We start from the raw sequence: 21,659 nt of genomic DNA on the forward strand, positions 1-21,659 counted from the left end.
GACTTTTTGAAATTCTGTCATTCCATTTCCATTTTTCTGTAACTTATTTAGTGTCTATTTACTGAGGAAGGTAACTGTGAAAGAAAAAAAGAGTGTGCTCCTTCTTTTATATTTACTTTTGCATGAACTTGAAACAAAAGCAGTGAAAGAGGCTGTTCCTGTGTCACTAAGGAATGGCTGCCAGAACTTGGTAGACAGCTTATTATAATTTCTACTTATTCCAGGGAAATCACATATGTGGTGGTCATGGCAAACAGGTTCAAGGTAAAAATTAACTAAATTATTACTATTATTATTATTATTATTAATAACTTATTATTCATGTTGAGAATAATAAGTAAAGATCAGGAAAATTTAGATTAATGGTTGAGCAAGTTGACCCTTTCAGCCCTAAACAGTTTTCTGTACCTAAGGGCAACATGATTTATAAGGAATTTTGAAAAAATTAAGAAACACTCTGATTCTCAATTTTCCCATTTCAAAATGAGAATGATAGTCAAACTTATCTAAGAGACTTTTTTCAGGGAATGAATAAAGTGCTAAGTGTAATGCATAGCCCATACTAAAGATTTAATAAAGGTTAGCTATAACAAAAATAAGTTGCATGTTTATCATATTAATGTTATTAATAAGTTTCCAGAAACCTTACCAAAATTCTATTCATTTCTGCTCTTCATTGATCTATGTTTCTTTTAAAATTTATTTTTAATTTTTTAAAATTTATCTTTGTTGCTGAAAGTATTACAGGTGTTCCTATTTTTCCCATTGACCCCTTCTAGCCCGCACCCAACCCCCCTCTTTAAAATTTATTTTGAGAATAAGTCTTTAAATTCTGTCTTTAGAAAACTTAGAAACTATGCTACATTATTTTGTTTGAGCCCAGTTAACGCTTTTCTATGTAATAAAATAATTAGTTCCTGCAAATTTTCTCTAATCATGTCAAGTTTTAAATTCACTCACTTTTAAAGTCAAGAAATTTTAAATCCAGGCTTAAAAAAATAAATCTCAACAACTCATATGTATTGATATGCTAAGTCTGTCATTAAAGAAACTGAGATTTTGGATGAAGATTCAAGTCTAAAAATTTCAAAAGAGGGGAAAAACAGACCCTGTGAAAACATTTAAACAACTTAATGGTTTTAAGGACCAAACTTAATGGTTTTAATGTTATGTCATTCATGTGTGTGTGTGTTTTGGGGGGTGGTGGATCTGCGGAGAAAGCTGTTAAACTTCAATTGGTCAAATTGTTTTGACCTACCTGAAAGGTGTTTATTTTCCCCAGAGTGAATGTCATAGCTCCTTGCCCAGTTAGCAGCAAGCTGACATTAAAAGGATGGTCTAGAGTTCACAGCTGACTAAAAATATTCTGGGAAAGACCAGGATCTAGACTTGTATGTCATTTCAACTAGACCAAATTGGGCAGATGAAGAGACATGGAAACAGATATGTAAGCCAAATTTGCATACAGAAATCAGAGAAATTTAAAGAAACATAATACTTAAAGTGCATCACCTTGCAAATAAGCATATTTCGGAGTAAGACTGTGGAGAACCTGCTTTTGTGTCTTGTAGGTGGAGCTGTACCTCAATGTGAGGCAAGCGTTAAATGTTTCCTTTAAATTATTATACAATATATTGAGTTTGAATGTAAAATGACCCTAATTATGTTTTTTAATAAATTTTCTAGCAGCATATTTTGTTTCATTTGTATTTTTTAGCCTCAAAAACGATATTACACCTGGTCTAAAAAAAAAAGGTCAAAATTTGTTTTATCTACTGATTCAGTTTGATTTATGAAAATATTAAGAGAATGGACTATAGATTCTTTCTGGGATGGTACACGACCTAAAATATTGACTATATTTCTATTCTCTCAAATTTCTATGCAGATACGTCCAGGAAGCTCATGAAAACAGCGGATGAGAAGAGGTTCAGGAAGATGTCAAAGGAAATACTGTTTTCTAATCAAATCTTCTCATACACACATGATTGGATAAGAGGAAAGGAGAGGAGGAAGGAAGGCAACAAACTCAGTACATACACAAATTTGTTATTATAAGGGTATTACCGTTTTCTTTTTTTTTTCACCAAGTATGACCATGGTTGGGGGTGGGGGGGTGTCAATTGGGGAAAAAGGAGACATATGTAAAACTTTAGACAATAAAAAAAAAAAGAAACATACACTAATGAACAAGGACTGATCCAGAGACAGAGGGGCATTGATTGGACTGTCGGGCCTTGGAGGGAAGGTGGGGGAGGGTGAGGGTAAGGGGGAGAGATCGGCCAAAGGACTTATATGCAAGCATATAGGCCTAACCAATGGACATGGACAACGGGGGGTGGTGAGGGCATGAGCGGGGGGTAGGGGATAATGTGGGGATAAGGACACATATGTATTATCTTAATCAATAAAAAATATATTAAGAAAAAAAAAGAATGACCATGGTAATTTCAAGAATCTCAATTTTAAAAAGTATATAAGGAGGATGTATTAAGTAGAATTCTTCAAAATAATCTAAAATTTTCGTAAATTGGTATAATATTTTGCTTTCCCCTCCCCCAATGCCTAGCAAATATTGGAAGTAAAAAACCATATATTTCTTATTTCTTACCAAATCATTTATCAACCCTTTAACCTCTGTTCTATAAAAATGTAAATACAGATGATAGTATTATTTAAGAGAAAAGAAGAAAGGAAACGGGCTATTTTAAATTTGGAAAATGCTGTGTATAAATAGTGCATAAATCCCTATACTCACAACCATTTTGAATCATAAAATTTTGTAGGCGCCTCCTCAATTATGTATTTGTAGGTAACTAGTTATACAGCTAGATTAACATCACTAGAGTGTCATCATAACTGTTTCTTGGTTTGCAATGTATTGAGCTATAGTGTTTAGTGCGAGATTGCAAGCATTCAAGTATTTTAGCACTACAGCACTCAACTGCAGAACCTTGGAAGCTATCTTCATGGTGGCTCCTACAACAGCTGAAACACATGGCCTGAGGAACCGAGAAGTTCATTAGTTACTTCAATAGACAAAGTATTACACCAGCACCACTAAAAGCGTATCATTAGTGCAATCACGGGGAAATAAAACATTTTACTTTTGAGGAGTTGGAAGAATAAGTTTATTTTAGAGACCTTGAGAACGCAAATTATTCTCATAAATATCAGGAGAAAAATAATAGTAGAAAACCATTTAGACACCGGATTATAAAAAGCTTTTATATTGCTAAAGAGAAACTAAGGGGAATGGGTTCTATGATGTTTGAAGAAATATGGCAGAGTATTTGGTTATCTTTGTTTATTAGTGTTTTTGTGTTTCAGGGATAATGAAAAGTATTGCTGGTGCATAGTTTTATGATTCAAGCAATAAATTACTCAGCACAACACCATAAGGCTTGCCTAATACACACACATTATTGCACTTTTGTGTATAATTTAAAAAATAAAACAAATCCAAATTCTGACTCTCCATATAAGCTCATAGGAAAAGATTTGGCACAGTATGTGAACAACTGACTGATACTTCACAAAAGTTCCCTTTAAAGAAACCATTTTCTTATTAAAATATTTTCTTATTAAAATAAATTATTAAAATATTTCTAGTCTTTTTAAAGATATCTGGGACCTAAACAAATTGTACATTTTTCTTTGCTTTTAACTAAAGAAATCATAGAAGTAATAAATGACTACGTGCTTATTGCAAACAATCCAGAAATGTCTGGAGAAAAGTTATATTCACCTTCACCTCCTGTTGCTTTATTCCCATCCATCAATTCCACTTCTCTCCCAAGAATTAACTACTAATTACAGTTTGAAGTTTATATTTTCAAATTATATACATATAATTTAAATATATATACTATGTGATGTGTATTTACATCTGTATACAAGTTTTTTTCTTAAATCTCAAACAGCATAATAAAGTATCAATTTTTCTGACATGCCTATATCCTAACCACTGTGTCTTGCAGATATTTTCATGTTAGAACAAATATGACTACTTCATTCTTTTAACAGCTACACTGTAACTATTCTGCTCCTGATAAATATTTTTGTTGTTTCTCATTTCTCACCATTGCAAATTGCATTTACATAAACATCTGTGTGTGTGTTTGTGTACACACCCACATACCAACTTTGTGCACATGTGTAAGCATTTCCTTAGGCAAAATTCTAGAAAGGGAATTGCTAGATTTCCATTCTATCAATTTTTCAAATGGATGTGTTTTTAAAGTAGCACTCTACATAACTTAATTTTTTCACTAAGTATTCACCCCAAGTAATCTTTGTTGTTTCTTTTCAAATGTAATAAAAAAATTCATGTTCTTCAGAGGCAAGGTTTCTGATCTTTTATCTAGAATAAAGTGATAAGCATTCCACTTTCCCTTCATAGAATAAAAATCTAAAAACTATGTCAGCTATTGAACTATCTTTTGACTAAATTTACCGTAATTATAAATTTATGTGGGATCTACCTCCTTCAGTTTCTTCAAAAGAAAATTAAATTTTCAACAACAATTATTTTGATTTGGAAATATATACTAATAAATCTCTATAGCCTTATAAAACATAGTAGGTTAAACAACTTATACAGCCAAATGTTTACTAATTCCCAAAATGTCAAATAGAGTATTTCATTTATGATGCTTAAAATGACAAGGAAAAATTATATACAGTGGCTCTCCTGAGACAATATTTTACACCTGAAAGTATTCATCACTTCTGAGAAGTTTTATATGTATGCTATTATTTATTATTGTTATTTCTTACTATTGTTATAGCTAGTAGAAAAGTGAATTCTTTTGAATTCTTTTTTTTTGGGCAAGGTAATACATATATCTATCTGGCTCTCAACATTCTCATAATCAACAACAATAAAAATAATTGCATTGATATTAACAAAATAATCATGGATTTAAAAAAATATGAAAAGTTAAAATGAAAAATAGATGAAATGCTAACATATATATATATATATATATGTATAAAATATTCCACTAGTGTTAAAATGGACACACATGTAACTGGCAGGAGAAGATTATATTCTAATTAACTCCAGGCAACACCAATGACTTACCTTACCAGTGTCACAGTCAGTTCCATCCATCGGGGGATCCAGCTTGGTTCTGCATTCTTTCTCACCTTCCACCTTGCACCACAACCCTGTGCAGATAACATGCTGAAAACAAGTGCATAATAACTGATAAGGGAACAGTATCATATTTTTGAGGTTAAATCAATAGTTTTTGAGAAAACTATTTCAATAGAACAGAAGTTATTTGAAAAAAATATGCTTTAAGTGCTTTTAATATTGAACTTATGACTGAAATAGGATACAGCTTATTTATAGTGATGAGAAGATTGATAAAAACAGAAAAATCTGTTTAATATATTTTAGTATTTTTAAATTTCCTTTAATTAAACACAGGAGATCATGCAACATTAAGTAGCTACAATAAGAAAGTGTAAGCTAGCCCTAACCGGTTTGGCTCAGTGGATAGAGCATCAGCCTGTAGACTCAAGGGTCCCAGGTTTGATTCCGGTCAAGGGCATGTACCTTGGTTGTGGGTACATCCCCAGTGGGGAGTGTGCAGGAGGCAGCTGATCAATGTTTCTCTCTCATCGATGTTTCTGGCTCTCTATCCCTCTCCCTTCCTCTCTGTAAAAAATCAATAAAATATATTTAAAAAAAAAAAGAAAGTGTAAGCTAGAAATCATTATTTATACCACTACATGAACCAGATTTGGGGAATTTAAATGCCTCCTGTCCTAAAGCTGGTAGTCACCTCTGCTTTATACTTAAATGCCATGGCGAGTGTCATGATTTCATTGTACACCCTTAGCCCTTGACACAATACAGAGCACTCAGTGGGTGTATTTCCATAAATTATCAGTCATTTTACCTCAGTAGGAATGAGTTCTAGATCTCCAGGATACAATGATCTTTTTCCATGGAAAAGTTGAAAGGAATTAAAAAATAAAAACAACGACTGGGATAAAGCAGCAGAGACAGAAACAATGAAAGAAGAGCGCTCCAAGGAAATGCAAGTGGGAGGACTGTCAGCTGTAGCGGTGGCTGCCCCAGAGACACAGACAATAACAGGCACAGCTGCCATATCCTTAAGAACCTTCTATTTCTCTAAGATGGCTGGAGTTTTTTAGACAGAAGTATGTTACTAACAAAATTGCATAGAAATATGAAATCCATGAGGAATATTTAAAGGCGATGAAAGCAATCTACAGTGAGTATGATTATGTTGCTACCTATCCAGATATTTGGAGAAGAGGGTGGAAGCGAACAGGTCAATAACGACAGAAAAGAGGTAAGCGGCAATGGCGGCAACGTGAAAGACAGGGCCATGCAGGGTGAGAAGATAAGTTTGATGGAGGAGGCTCACAGTGGAAGGGCGCGTGGACAAGATTTGAAAGATAGAAGAACCAGATCTTGCCAGGAAGGACTAGGGACTGACACCATGTCTGGAGAGAAAAAGAAGCCACTTAGCAGTTGACCAGCAGGTTAAGATAAAAAGGCTATTTTAGGAGGTTTACTCTGATGGTGGTGTTCAAAACAGCCTAAAAACTATGGCAGCTCTAGCTGGTTTGCTCAGTGGAAAGCATCAGCCCAAGGTCTGAAGGGTTGCAGGTTCGATTCTGGTCAAGGGCCTGTACCTTGGTTGCAGGCTTAATCCTTGGCCCTGGTCAGCACATGCAGGAGGCAACCAATCGATGTGTCTCTCATACTGATGTTTTCTCTATGTCTTCCCCTCACTTCCACTCTCTCTCTAAAAATCACTGGAAAAATATCCTCGGTTAAGAATTAACAAAAAGGAGAAACTAAGATGGCGGCATAGGTAAACACCAGGAAATTGCTGCCTCCCACAACAACTTCAAAAATACAACGAAAAGACAAAACGGACATCATCCAGAAATACAGGAAGGCTTGCTGAGTGTAAATTCTACAACTAGAAGAAAAGAGAAAAGCACACTGAGACTCAGAGGAGCTGCAGAAGTAAAGTGCAGAGGTACGGAGGCTCGAGCAGGCGCGCGCGCGCGCACACGGAAAGGGGCTGGTACCTAAGGACACGGCTGTCTTTTTGAATCAGGAGGGAGTCACAAGCTCCCGACTGTTCTGAACTCCAGTTCCGGGAAGTCTCTGGGGACCCAGGACTCATACGGGGAGAAACTAGACTGTCTGGCAGCAGGCAGAACTCTGAACTGGAGGGCGGCTTTTCCTCAGAGGTGCTTGCAGCAATTATCGGGACACTGAGACGCACGGCCCCTTCGGTCAGGGCTGAGGACCAGCCATAACTGCTTGCTCTGCCCTTTGATTCCCTGAGACCCCGCCCCACCCAGGCTGCAGCAGAGGCTTTTGCATATGAATGCCCTGGCCCTTTGCAACCTGAAAATTACCTAACAAATTGCAGCTGGGCCAGACAGACCCAGAACTTCCAAGAGAAGGCCCAAGGCCCCACAGCAGCTTGCATTGCTTCACAGCTGGGCCTCATCAGGGCACCTCCAAACTCCAAAAAAGGAAGGGGAATCTGTAGTTCTCTTCGTAGCTCCTGCTGGGTAACCTCAGGCAGAGGCTAAATTAGCACCTCCTTAGATCCAAGAGCGAGTGTACCCAGTGCTTAGAGGGGGACCATCCAGATTACAACTCCTCAGATCCATAAGGGACACACTCAGGGGGCAGACTCAGTGAGCACCAAAGCCCCACTGAAGCAAGTCTTGCCCCAGAAGGGTGTCTTCAGCACAGAAGTTCTCCCACTGCAGACACAGCTGATTCTCACTGCCAATTGGCCTGGAGGCCAATTCCTCCCAGTGATCCTACAACAATCAAGGCATAACTACAACAAGACTGTGCACAAAGCCCACAAGGGGGTGCACCAAGAGTGTCCACCTCAGGTAACTGGGGAGGCTGAGCCACTGGGCCCTACAGGACACCTAGCACACAAAACCACTCTACCAACACAGGGAAGCATAAAAAATGCAGAGACAAAGAAACAGGTTACAAATGACAGAAATGGAGGAAAGCAAACGACTGGATATAGAGTTCAAAACCACGTTTATAAGGTTTTTCAAGAATTTTATGGAAACCGCCGATAAATTTAGTGAGACCCTGGAGGATATGAAAAAAGACCAACTAGAAATTAAGCATACACTGACTGACATAAAGAATAATATACAGAGATCCAACAGCAGACAAGAGGATCCTAAGAATCAAGTCAAAGATTTGAAAATACCCAACCGAAAAAGAAAAAAGATTCCAAAAATATGATGAAAGTGTAAGGAGCCTCTGGGACAACTTCAAGCATACCAACATAAGAATTATAGGGGTACCAGAAGAAGAGAGAGGGCAAGATATTGAAAACCTATTTGAAGAAATAATGACAGAAAACTTCCCCTACCTGGTCAAAGAAATAGACTTACAAGTCCAGGAAGCGCAGAGAACCCCAAACAAAAGGAATCCAAAGAGGACCACATCAAGACACATCATAATTAAAATGCCAAGAGCAAAAGCTAAAGAGAGAATCTTAAAAGCAGCAAGAGAAAGAAACTCAGTTACCTACAAGGGAGTACCCATAAGACTGTCAGCTGATTTCTCAATAGAAACTTTGCAGGTCAGAAGGGAGTGGCAAGAAATATTCAAAGTGATGAATACCAAGAACCTACAACCAAGATTACTTTATCCAACAAAGCTATCATTCAGAATTGAAGGTCAGATAAAGAGCTTCACAGATAAGAAAAAGTTAAAGGAGTTCATCACCACCAAACCAGCATTATATGAAATGCTGAAAGGTATTCTTTAAGAAGAGGAAGAAGAAAAAGGAACTCTTACCATTTGCCACAGCATGGATGGAACTGGAGAGCGGATAAATACCACATGATCTCACTCATTTGTGGAATATAATGAACAACATAAACTGATGAACAAGGACAGATCCAGAGACGGAGAGGCATTGATTGGACTGTCGGGCCTTGGAGGAAGGTAGGGGAGGGTGGGGGTAAGGGGGAAAGATCAACCAAAGGACTTATATGCAAACATATAGGCCTAACCAATGGACCGGACAACGGGGGGGTGAGGGCATGAGCAGGGGGTGTAGGGAGGGGTAGGGGGCAACGTGGGGATAAGGACACATATATCTTAATCAATAAAAAATAGATTAAAAAAAAAGAATGATAAAAAAAGAATTAACAAAAAAACAAACAAACAAAAAAACATGGCAAAGTTCAAATTAATTTATGACCCAAATTTGGGAAAGATATATTTAAGCTAATATTTTAAACAGGTCTGTTACAACTCTAATAATGGATTTGTCACAAGCCCCAAAATATTCTTTTCCTGTTCTTTCTTTATTTAAATATTTCAATTTCTGAAATGTTTGTAAGATCTTAAAAATTCAACAGTCAATGGAACAGTGTGATATATTTTATTTATGTTGCTTTATCCGTTATGACAGTTTTCTGCTTCAAAATATTTTATACATATCTATTTTGTATGCCTTTATTTGAACATATCATTCATCAAAAAATTCATCCAGACACTCATTTTTAAAAATCCCTAAATCAAATCTGTGCAGTATGTTAGACTAGCAGTTCTCAACCTGTGGGTCGCGACCCCTTTGGGGGTCGAAGGACCCTTTCACAGGGGTTGCCTAAGACCATCGGAAAACACATATATAATTACGTATTGTTTTTGTGATTAATGACTGTGCTTTAATTATGTTCAATTTGTAACAATGAAATTGGGGGTCGCCACAACATGAGGAACTGTATTAAAGGGTCGCGGCATTAGGAAGGTTGAGAACCACTGTGTTAGACCCTTGAAAATAAAAAAGAGAGGTTAATTGTTTGATGTACTTTTGTGGACACATTTCTATTGGAATTAACAGATCTCTAACCTGAGAATTTTAGTTCCTAAAAGTTTTTTCTTCCTCTGCTAAGACCTTTCTGTTAAGGATGTTTTATAATCATGGGGTCAACTGCTGAATTTTCTCCCAAGGAAGAGTGTTGCTTTACTTATATCCAATAAAGCTCAGTTGTGTGAAAACATGAATTATTTCAGTCAATTCATTAGTTAACCAGTGCACACTGAATTAAAAAGCCAATCTTCTGTTCTGTAGTTTTAGGATAATACTTGCCTGTTGAACACTGTTGGTGGTCTGAATTCTGACCTTCCACCATTATCTACTATTCAAAACAGCAGGTACTTTAATTGATTTCCACTTGAGGCACTGAGAGCATAAAAGCAAACTTGGCAGCTTTTCAAGATAAGCACAGTCATGTAGAATAAATCTCTCAAAGAGGAGATCTCTTTCCCCTTCATGCTCTGCAGGCCTAGGGATCTTATGGTAAGTAAATCTCAGCCTCGTTTTTTAAAATAACTCCTATTCAAAATTTCAAACCCAACTGTCTAAAGGAAAGCAAGAAAATGTTGAAGAAATCTGTCTTTCTCCATCAGTGGAATATCTCAGACGTGTGCTATTAGAGCTTTGTAAGATCAAGCCCTTTCTTAAGATAATGAGGGGCACGGTAGGGTATTTTGTTAGAACCAAACACTCTCCATATGTTACAAGTCAGAGTTGAATTTTTTTGTCAAGTTAATTGTTGGAACCATTTAATATGTCAATTAAGAAAAGAACTTTCAAGCTTAAAATGCTTTGCGTAGGAATCCAGAACAGAAATGTATAACTCAGCATTTCCTAGCAAACTAATAAAAATAATACAATATCCCTTTTTTTAATCTTCCATAACAAGAAAAGACCATTAAAAGCACATAGTATAAATCTGGATGTTTGTCTTAAGTAGGCTTTTTAAATGTTTACATGAAAATAATATATGTTTTAAAACAAATAATTTAAATGGAAGATTAATTGCTCATATATAAATATCATAAAATTTATCCTCAAAGATAACCTATACCTATGGCTTCGTTTATAGCAAATAGTTCCATTAAGAAGTTCTGAAATTTATGTTAAAATACAAAACTTAAGTGCATATACGCGAAAGAAATGATTAAATCTTGAACATGTAACTCTTCGTTCTTCCACAGATTATCTTCCAAAATACAATTTCAATAACTTAAACTTTTGATTGAAAATGTAATTCCGTATAGGACAATATTTTCAAAAACAGTGTTTTCCATTACAGAACACTTTAGTATCATTAAAAATGAAAGAAAGGAAGAAAGAGAAAGAGGTATTTTTAAAAATCGAAAGAAAACACTCAAAAGGAATAATAAAAAGCTGAAATCTATTCCTTATAAATACTAAATAAAATTGAAAATTAGCAAGAAAAGAGAAGGCAAAAACAAACACTATTAGTAATAAAAAATGAAGTCATAACAACAGACAATGTAAAGTTTAAACAGAAATAGGATGAGGCTCATGACAAACTTGACAACTTACATAAAATGAAAGAATGTTGTTGTTGTTTTAAGAAAAGCTTACTATAATGGTCCTAAGAATCAATAGAAAAGCTGAACAGTTTTGTAACCATATGATAGTTAAAACTGATTGTTAAAAATCTCACAAAGAATACATCTGGCCCCAAAACTAACAATCTTGCAAGAAACTTAAATTCTCAATTTACATAAACTCTCTAGAGGAAAGAAAAAGAGGAATACTTCTAGACACACTTTATGATATCCAAGCCAGAAGGGATTGTAAAAGAAAGTTAAAATAGTCATCTACCTCATTACTAACTTAAATTTAAATATGTTAAACAAATGTTAACATACTGAGTCCAGCACTGCATAAAAAATGCCATGTGCCATGACCAAGTTGGCTTTTTCCTTGGAAACCAAGGTTACTGCAACACTAGAGGTTTGATTAATGTAATCAAGCACATCAGTAACTTTGAAATCTATGATTTTGATGTCTATGAGTACAAAGCATGCGATGCAATTCAACATCCATTAAAACATTCATTAAAAAAAAATCTTGGTAAATGAGCCATTGAAGGAAATGTCTTCATGATTAATGGACATTTATGAAAATCTTCAGCAAACATCATCAAAAAACAGTGAAATGTTGAAAGTTTTCTTTTAAGATTAGGAAAATGACAAAGATGGCATCTTGATACCAACATTAGGAAGTGATTACATAATATATCAAAAATGGCAAGAGGGAAAAAACGTGTCATTATAGACTCCTCAATTTAGCTAAAATTTTATTTAAAACTAAAGGTTAAATAAAGACTCTCAGGAAACAAAACTGAGTGTTTACTACCAACAGAACTGCCCAAAAGGAATTTCAAAATGATGTACTTCAAGAAGAAATATGATCTGATAGCAAAGGACTAAAAAGCAATGTGAGCAAAGAGAGTGATAAAAATGAGGATAATTCTATATAAACATTGAATACATAAAGCAACAATAACTGGATTTCAGCCATCATTATAAACCTTCCTTTTAGTAGGAGAAATACTAGAAATCTAGCTCACTTATATCTCATAACTTTATCCCTTTACAAAGGATACTTGGCTGCTAACAGTTAAATAAGTTTGTCTTTCCTTTTACCTCCCGACTCCACATACTTCAAGATTGCTAGTGGCAAAAGTTAATAGACATGGGAAGAAAAATGTAGACTATGTCTAACGAACAAATGAAGTAGCAAGTTGCAATAGAGCACATCAGAAAGTGTTAAAAAAAAAAAAAAAAAAGAGTCAAGGTGTGGCCATGGCCAGGTAGCTCAGTTGGTTAGAGCATTGCCCCAATATGCCAAGGTTGTGGGTTTGATCCCAGTCAGGGCACATACAAGAATCAACCAATGAATGCATAAATACGTGAAACAACAAATAAAAAATTGAAGGAGTAAGAGCAAATTTAGAGAAAAGAGAACTGTTACTACCTAGTTAATAAAGTCCCAAAGAATGAAAAATGGGAAGAAACTATTAAAAATATTTGAAAGAGAAATGATCCAGAATTCCTTCATATCAAAAGAGATAGATATAAAGATTCCCCCTTCTGGAACGGGGGAGTAAGTTCCCAGAAGACAAACCCTTCTGTAAATAACCACCATAAACAAAAAGCAACTTCCCGGTGGTTCTGGAGAATGATAAAAGCACGTGTATTTTTTAGGGAGCTGAAGGTGTGGCACAAGTTGAGTTCACCATCTTTGCAGCTTTGACCTAATAGTGGCTTATGCTCATGGTATGACATTTGGTGGCTAAAACAACAGTAAAGACAGAAACTGGGCCTGGCCAATGTGGCCCAGTGGTTGAGCATTGCCTCATGAACCAAGAGGTCATTGGTTTGACTCCCGGTCAGGGCACATACCCAGGTTGTAGGCTCAATAACCAGTAGGGGGCATGCGGGAGGCAGCCGATCAGTGATGTTTCTCTCTGATCAATGTGTCTATCTATCCCTCTCCCTTCCTCGCTCTCTAAAAATCAGTAAAAACATTTTTTTTAAAAAAACTGAAGGGACAATCCTAAAAGGTAAAGAGATAGAGAAGCCTAAATCTTTAGCTGGCACTCAACCCATACAAATATGAGACATACTCCAATAGCTGAGATAAGGGAAGAGTGAACTTATCCAAGATATGAGTAGCTGTACCCTGTAGGTAGGACAAAGTTTCCAGTTTGAATCGAACAAACTTAATTGCCTCTGAAAACAAAACTTTTTGGAGGAATAAAAGAAAATCCAGAGCATCATCTGTAAAAGGGATCAGCAAAATTTTTTGGTACAGTGCCAAATAGTATATATGTTAGGTTTGTGGGCCATATGGACTCTGTTACAACTATTAGACACTGTCATTGTAGCTTGAAGGCTGCCAAAGAGAACATGTGGACAAACAGCGGTGACTATTTTCCAGTAAAACTTTATTTATAAAAACAGCTAGTTCCTAAGCCAGTTTATAATAATTCAATCAGTTAATATATAATGTATTAAAGTATTAATATTTCAGAATAAAAACATTGCTACATAAATAATCTCACAAACATTGCACAATTGTTCAGAGTAGCCTTACTCATAACAGCTGACATCCCAGATGTCTATGAAGAGGTGAATTGATAAACAAAATAGTTTATCTACCAGTGGAATATGATTTAGCAAGAAAAAAAAACAATTACTGATATACATAAATACATATAAAGAATGTATGACTTCTGAATGCAGAGGAAATTTCGTTTCTCCAATTGAAAGTAGAAAGGAGAAAAGGGAAAAAATGGCATAAAATGAAACACAAAAATAAAATAGGTTGACAATAAAAATCCTAAAAAAAAACTCTAATTTCGTAGCCCAGCTGGCATAGCTCAGTGGTTGAGTGTCGACCTATAAACCAGGAGGCCATGGTTCAATTCCCAGTCAGGGCACATGTCCGAATTGTGGGCTCAATCCCCAGTGTGGGATGTGCGGGAGGCAGCCTATCAATGATTCTCTCTCATCACTGATGTTTCTATTTCTTTCTCCCGCTCCCTTCCTCTCTGAAATCAATAAAAACATATATATTTTTAAAAATACCACTAATTACAATAAACATAAAAATGTTAAATCAGTTGATTAAAAATTTGAAAGAACTATAACTTGGTTTAAACAGAAAAATATAAAATCTAGCAATAGCTTTTTTCTAGTAGACATACCTATTTAGCCATATCAACATCCATATTTATATTTATATCTGGAAAGGTTGAAGAGAAAGTATGAAAATATTAGCCAGGATGGTGATTTTAGTGCCAGACAAAAATGTTTTAAGGCATAAACCTTTTTTTAAAAAAATGGAAAAGGAAAAACAAATCAAGCAGATGAAAAAACTTTAAATGTGCGTGTACCCTGTAATGTAACTCAACATATATGAGAAAAAACTGTCAGAATTACAGGGACAAATAAATAAATAAAGTTGGGTATTTTAATACATGCTTGTTAGTTACTGATAGATCAATCAAACTAAAATAAGCAAACAAATAGATATTTTGAATAATAATATTAATATGTTTCATCTAAGATCTAGTGACAGATAATGAACTTTAAAGAACACTCACATCCTTTCAAGTACACAGAGAACAAATACTAAAATTTATCATATATTACATTAAATAGAAAATTTCAATACATCTTAAAGGATTGGCATCATACAGACGACTTCATCTTATTGCAGTGCAACAAAGTAGATGTATTTAATAAAAGGTATCTTTTAAAAATCCAAAATGTCTTTAATTCTAAAGCAATACGTAAGCTGAAAGAAAATGGATGTACCATGTGAAATTTAATTGCAGAGTATGGAAGAAGGAAAACAAAACAAAAACAGCATAATCCATGAGAAAATTTGATGGATTTAACCACCTCAAATTAAAAGACAGAGAATACTATACAAAGTTAAGACACAAATGACACTGTTTAAAATAAGGAATTCTCACCTAGACTATAGAAATAACTGCAAATCAGCAAGAAAAGTATAAAATTGAAAAATTGGCAAAAATGAAGATAGGCAATTTACAAAGAAAGAGACTTAAAAAATAAAAGCCCATGTCCATAAGAAGTCGTGGGAAAATAATAGTTCTGAGGAAAGGAATTAAAGAGGTAGATTATCCAGTAAAATAAGCTGCCATCAAACTCATGTGCTCATAGACCGTAGCATTAAGACTCAAAGGGTAAGATGAACCTTTGATTAGATGGCCGAACAGGCTGAATCAATTCCTGTTGATTCTAATCAAACCCACCATAACTTTACAGATCTTATAGGAAGGAAGGACTTTATAAAATCTACAACTTCAGTCTCGACAACATGATTTATCAATTAGGCTGTTTGAATTGCCCAAATAACTACTAGCCATTGGGGGCAATTTCATGTTAAGCCTTTTTAAGTCCAAATTCCTGTTGACCCTGCAGTTTCACAAGGCCAGCTCACAGTGACTCAGTCTTCTAGAATTCTTCGTAGGATACCTTAACTCACTACCAGACTGTTTGAGGAATCAAATGGGAGGTTTTAGAAGTCCTACATACTTTGATGTATCAAGTTGGTATTAGAGAAATGTAAAATGAACTTTCTACGTAACTTTTTTAAGTCACCATATAACTCAACTACACTAGAAAGTTTTCTAGACAATGTAGTACGTATACAATTCACAATGTGCCTGTCCAAAAGCAAAGGCAGAGCCTTAAGTTTCCCGGAGGTCTTCAATTATTTTAGCACACTTCCTTACTACTCAAAAAATGTAACTTTGTGTGGCCACTTCTTGCTGTTTCTAGGGAAACATCCATACATCTGTGTTCTCAGCTAGGCTATTACAGGCAGCTATTATAATGACTTGATGCAGTTGGAGCTGGCTCAGCCATAAGATGCCAGATGGCCTAGAGGCACCAGAACTCAGGAACAAGGATATCCAAGAAGTTAGCATATTAATGCAGAAGAGAGAGCTATTATTGCTGGGGGTCAAGATGTTTCTCAAGCATCTTTACAGCTATGTCTTCGGGTAAATTTATCATTAATTAGGTCAGCATGTATGTAATGTCAGAGTCACTAGTGCTTGTGTATAAATGTTTACAAGTATGGAAGAGCAATATGTAACTTAAATACTATAGACCAACTGCCATAGTCTCTAACATTTTACCAGAAACACACGTTGAAAAGTTGCTATGAATCCTCATTCCATGCAGCTTGATAGTTATTTATAACTGGAGATGGAATGGTGGTAAGGACGCCTGATTAACATGTTTAAGCTGTGAAACAAAAGTTGTCTGGCCTTATCCATTGGTTTTTATGTAGTCATAAATTAATATTTTATTGAATTATGTATTACTGAATTTAATGAATAATTAATTTGGTTAAATTAGTATTTTAGAAGGTTATTTTCACATTATCTTGTCATATACCCACAAGTCTGGAAAATATTGTGGATTCAGTTCCAAACCACTGCAATAAAACAAATCACAATTTCTTTTGGTTTCCCAGGGCATACAAAAATCATTTTTATACTATACTGTAGTCTATTAAGTGTGTAATAGCACCATGTCTAAAACACAATGTAAACACCTTAATTAAAAGTGCTTTAATACCGAAATATGCTAACCATCTTCTGAGCCTAATGGAAAAGTGGCATTGATAGACTTGTTCTACTCAGAATTGCCACAAACCTGCAAAGCGCAATAAAGTGAAGCACAATAAAATGAGGTATGTCTGTAGCTAAGAATCAACTATCTGAGTGAAAATTTAGAATTACTATTCCATCATTTAACCGATTCATTTATTCACTCAACAAATACTTATTGAGCACTCTCTTTAGTGCCAGAGGTACAGTGACAACTCCTTCGATGTTATGGACTTGCCTTCTAGGAGATTTGTTTTGGGTAAAGTCTAGATGGCAGGTTGGTAGGTGCAATAATTCCACGTGTATCCACTTGAAGGTATATGTGTGTGTCTTAACAAGCAGAACTAATAACTATTTCCTCCAATATTTTTGTTATACCTCCTGCCACTGTCTATCCTGTACCAACTTACATGTCTACTTGGATGTCTAATAGGCATCTTAAACTTAAAATATAGCCAAAACTCCATTCCAAGGTATTCTGCTTCCCATTTCCTCCTGCCATAGTCCCCCCAAGATAAATGCATAGCTTGCTATCACACCCTTCAAATCTCTAAACCAGGGCTGGGGAACCTTATTTCTGCCAAGGGCCATTTGGATATTTATAACATTATTCACAGGCCATACAAAATTATCAGCTTAGAAATTGGCCTGCTATATTTGGTTAAGCATGTCATTGACTAACCCCTAAGGCCTTGGCAGGTCCTGACCACATGATTTGGCAGGCCTTACATGGCCCGCGGGCCAGACATTCCCCACCCCTGCAGTGTCACCTTTTATAGGAAGCCTTCCCAGATCACCCTATATAAAACAGCACCATTCCTATGCTCCCATCCAGGTTGTATTCCCGATACTTCTTATATATTAGCTCTCTGTCTGTTTTCCCAACTAAAATGTATGCTCCATGAAGGTGGGGGTCTGTGCTTCCTGCTGTGTTATCAGTGCACAGAGCAGTGTCTGGAAAGTAGTTGGAACTCAATAAATATTTGTCAGATCAGAGACTGAATTTGTAAGTAACCTCTTCAACGACTCTATCTATTTATCTCTCTACCTATCTAGTTCCTACACTTTACATGCTGCACTAGTTTGGGATCAAAATGATGATTTTCAAGGTTAGTATAGAATAAGATTTTGAAAACACAGAAGTCCAACCTCTTAGCTCTAAGAGTCTCTAAAATCATCTGTAACCATGTCAACAATAAAAATAAATAAATAAAAAACAATATTTCCACTTATAGTGGAGTGTGGCTTAGAAGGAAAAGTTTTAACGACGGTCATTCCTTATTAAATGCCCACACCTTATTTCTATCAGCGCCAAAGTGCTCAGGGAAAAATGCAGAAAACTTCTCTTAGAGCAGTGGTTCTGAACCTTGGCTGCACATTAGAATCACCAGGAATCTTTATAAAGTCCCGATTTCTGGGCCTCATCCTCCGGAAATTGTTTCTTTGTTACTAATGTTGTGGCCCCACCCCATAACAAAGAAACAAGATTTCCGTAGGACGAGGCCCAGAAGTCAGGATTTTAAAAAGATTCCTGGTGATTCTAATGTGCAGCCAAGGTTGAGAACCACTATCTTAGAAAACCCTGCTTTCTAAGTTTGGGGTGAATTTGAGCCACAAACTCTAAAATAAAGTCACCTTCCCCTCCTCTAATCAATAAGTCTAAACAATGAATGCGAACGCACACTTTACAAATCCCACCCGGATACAACCCTTACCTGCATCTCTTGACAAAAGGAAGCCAGTGGCCCAAAAAGAATCTGGCATTGCTCATCAGCGGTGTACGTCATCCCGGGCTGCTTGGAGGGGACCATCACGGCATTGACGCTCTGGGGATGTGTCTGGAGCAAGCAGTTACTGGCCTTTGACCTGACAATATGCAGATATGTGTAAAATTTTGAATTTACTGTAAAAAGTTGTTATCATTAGCATGCAACAGGAAATATTTCATAAGATGAAAAATATGGTCTGATTTTTATTTATACGCATTTCCATTTACGATAATCCTAATAATGATAATAATGTTCAAGATAACAGAATTTTTTGGATTAACTCAGCTAATCTACATAACACTGAGATGGCTTTACTATTTTACACATTTATAAGATGACGAGAGAAGCACAGACTCAGAAATTAGCTTGTCCAAAAGCAATGGGTGAAGGTAAAAAATGAACTACATGCAGGGATTTAAAGAATCTATAGAAAGCATTCTCTAGTGAGTATGCATAGTACGAATATGTCTGTGCTTGACACTGTAATACAACTTCCATTTATGAGGTGACATTTAATTTTATCATAATCCTGATTCATGTGAGGGCAGCCAAACAAAATCACACATGTTCCCCTGTTCCTTAGAAACTCATTAGGGCAGCTGCTCCAGTGACCCGGTGTGTTCATATGACATGCCCAGAGCGCTGTGGCTATACCATCACAACAAAGAGCGTGCACAGAATATATTGTACATATTTCAGAGCAGAATTATGGCAATGTAATACATGTTTTAGTAGATTTAGCAGAAAACATAGGCTTTATAATTTAAATGGTATGTAAAAATGAATTAGATTTCTCAGTGCAGTAAAATTAGCTAACTAGGTGTTTCTATATTTCTTACGTAGACTTTTGGATACTTTAAGCAAACCCTCTCTTACTACTTTTGCCCACTGTTTCAGCTGCTTCTTTTATGATCAAAAGGATAATTAAAGAACATGGGCTTTAAGATAAAAATTAAAACAATAATAATATTTTTCACTTATTTTTCCAACCAGGTGAGAGCTAAGTGTTACTGCTGTTGAAGGTGGAAAGGAGGAGAATCGAGGGCTATTTGTAATGATGAAAACTATGCAGTGATGAAAAAAAAGAGTCAGAGTGCAGAAGCCTCTCAATGAAAAGGTGCAGCTTTGGTGAAAGTGGTGCCTTGTGATGACAAGAGATGTGCTGAGTGACGCGCAATGAGCGTGTTCCCACGGCGAAATTCTGAAGAAGGAATTAGAGACTGTGACAGATTTTTTAAATCCTTATAATTTTTCAACCTTACAAATCACCTTGCCCAATGTTTAATTGGAAAATGTGGAAACTAAGAAGCAGGTGGGTTAAATAATATGTCCCAATCCACACTATGAGACCGTGGAAGAGCCAGAATTGGGACCAAGTGCCTTGATTCCCAATCTGGTGTCCTGCTCTGCCATGCCACCTTCGCTGGCTGGCAGAGGAAGCAGGCACACATAATCATTCATAACACAGCAACAGTAAGTGACCTCAGTACCTTAGAAATCTTCCCAAATCTTCCTTGCTACATCGGGACCATGAAACATCACCAAGGTTTTGTCCTTTAATCCATTCACCAGACATGATATGAAGACCGTCAGCACATGACGGGTGGTCATTGTCATGATTAATGCCCATGCTGATTCGAAATATAATTAAAATTTTAAAATTACATTAGATAAGTACTTTTAGCTTTTTTAAAACTGCAATTAAATAACAGCTAAAGACTTACAATAATGGGAGAGAAATTTGTTATAAAGTTCAAATAAAATCAGATTTCAGATTGATTGATTTTTTTAAATGTTGTTATATTTCTATTTAGTAAAAACCATTTTCCCAATCAACCTAGCAAATAATATGCTTAGTTCACCTATATAGAAGTCATCTATAGATATATTTTTCACATGGTAGTTGTATGAGACACATAGAAGTAGTAAATTTCTATTTGGCCAACTGAGATTCCTTCTCTTGACTGGAGATCCTTTATTCATACATTATATCACATCCACAACCACATTAAACTATCATTTTCACTGTGCGCTTCATTGGACCATCTTCTTCCACTCTTCAGATAACACAAACTGTCTCTGGGAAACGACATTCATGGCCATCTTTAGTTTTCCTATTGAATTCTGAATCTGTTTTGTTAGGTTGGAATTCCATTCTAAAAATCTAACTTAAAATGTACTAAAATAATTTTAAATTGAATATGTCTAAAAACTGCCCTTTTCTCACTGTGTTTTGATCTAGGGAATAGCCTTTCAGAATGAAAAATTGTGAATAACAAGAATATCTATAGTGTGTTTTAAAACACTAATAAAAGAATTATGATAGAAGCTGCTAAGGAAAAAGACAAGTAGACTACATTTTCTCAAATAAAAAAATTCTCAAGACTATCAAACTATATTTTCATTAAGATAAATTAAGAATTTAAATAAAAATTATTATACTCAATATATTTTGAAAGAAAATTCTATAGATGGAATTAATTAATGAATAAGAGTAATGGAATAACAAGTTCACCATGTTTCCTATCTTTGAAGACTATAAAAATTATAGCCTAAATGAAACTAAAAACACTTTATTGAATATCATTTTTTCACTTTTAGTGTTAAAAAAATTAGCTATATGATGAATCACATTTATCTTTCCTAGTCTAATTAATGCCTTTAAATAGGGTCTGTATCAACACACATTAATAAGATGATTAACAGAGAGAATAAGAAGATGTGTGTTTCTCATACTTTGAAAACAAAGAGGAAAAATAAGAGATGCTGTCAAGCAGGTATGGGCCAGCTCAGTTACTAGGGGTAGAGTGAAAAATGTTGGAGTTAGAGATTTGAATTCTGTATCTTCCT

General features: G+C 35.5%; 1 protein-coding gene across 1 annotated transcript in view; it reads right to left on the bottom strand.

Annotated features, from left to right (window-relative positions):
* The window catches only part of ADAMTS19 (ADAM metallopeptidase with thrombospondin type 1 motif 19), a 213,363-nt gene that overhangs the window by 79,684 nt on the left and 112,020 nt on the right, over positions 1-21,659 (bottom strand). The window contains exons 9-11 of the mRNA XM_036315582.1: positions 20,300-20,440; positions 18,756-18,906; positions 5,087-5,188 (exon numbers count right to left, since the gene is read on the bottom strand). Coding sequence (XP_036171475.1) covers positions 5,087-5,188; positions 18,756-18,906; positions 20,300-20,440 — 394 coding nt within the window. The remainder of the gene's footprint in view (positions 1-5,086; positions 5,189-18,755; positions 18,907-20,299; positions 20,441-21,659) is intronic.

Source organism: Myotis myotis, unplaced genomic scaffold, assembly GCF_014108235.1.
Source record: "Myotis myotis isolate mMyoMyo1 unplaced genomic scaffold, mMyoMyo1.p scaffold_m19_p_6, whole genome shotgun sequence".
NCBI lineage: Eukaryota > Metazoa > Chordata > Mammalia > Chiroptera > Vespertilionidae > Myotis > Myotis myotis.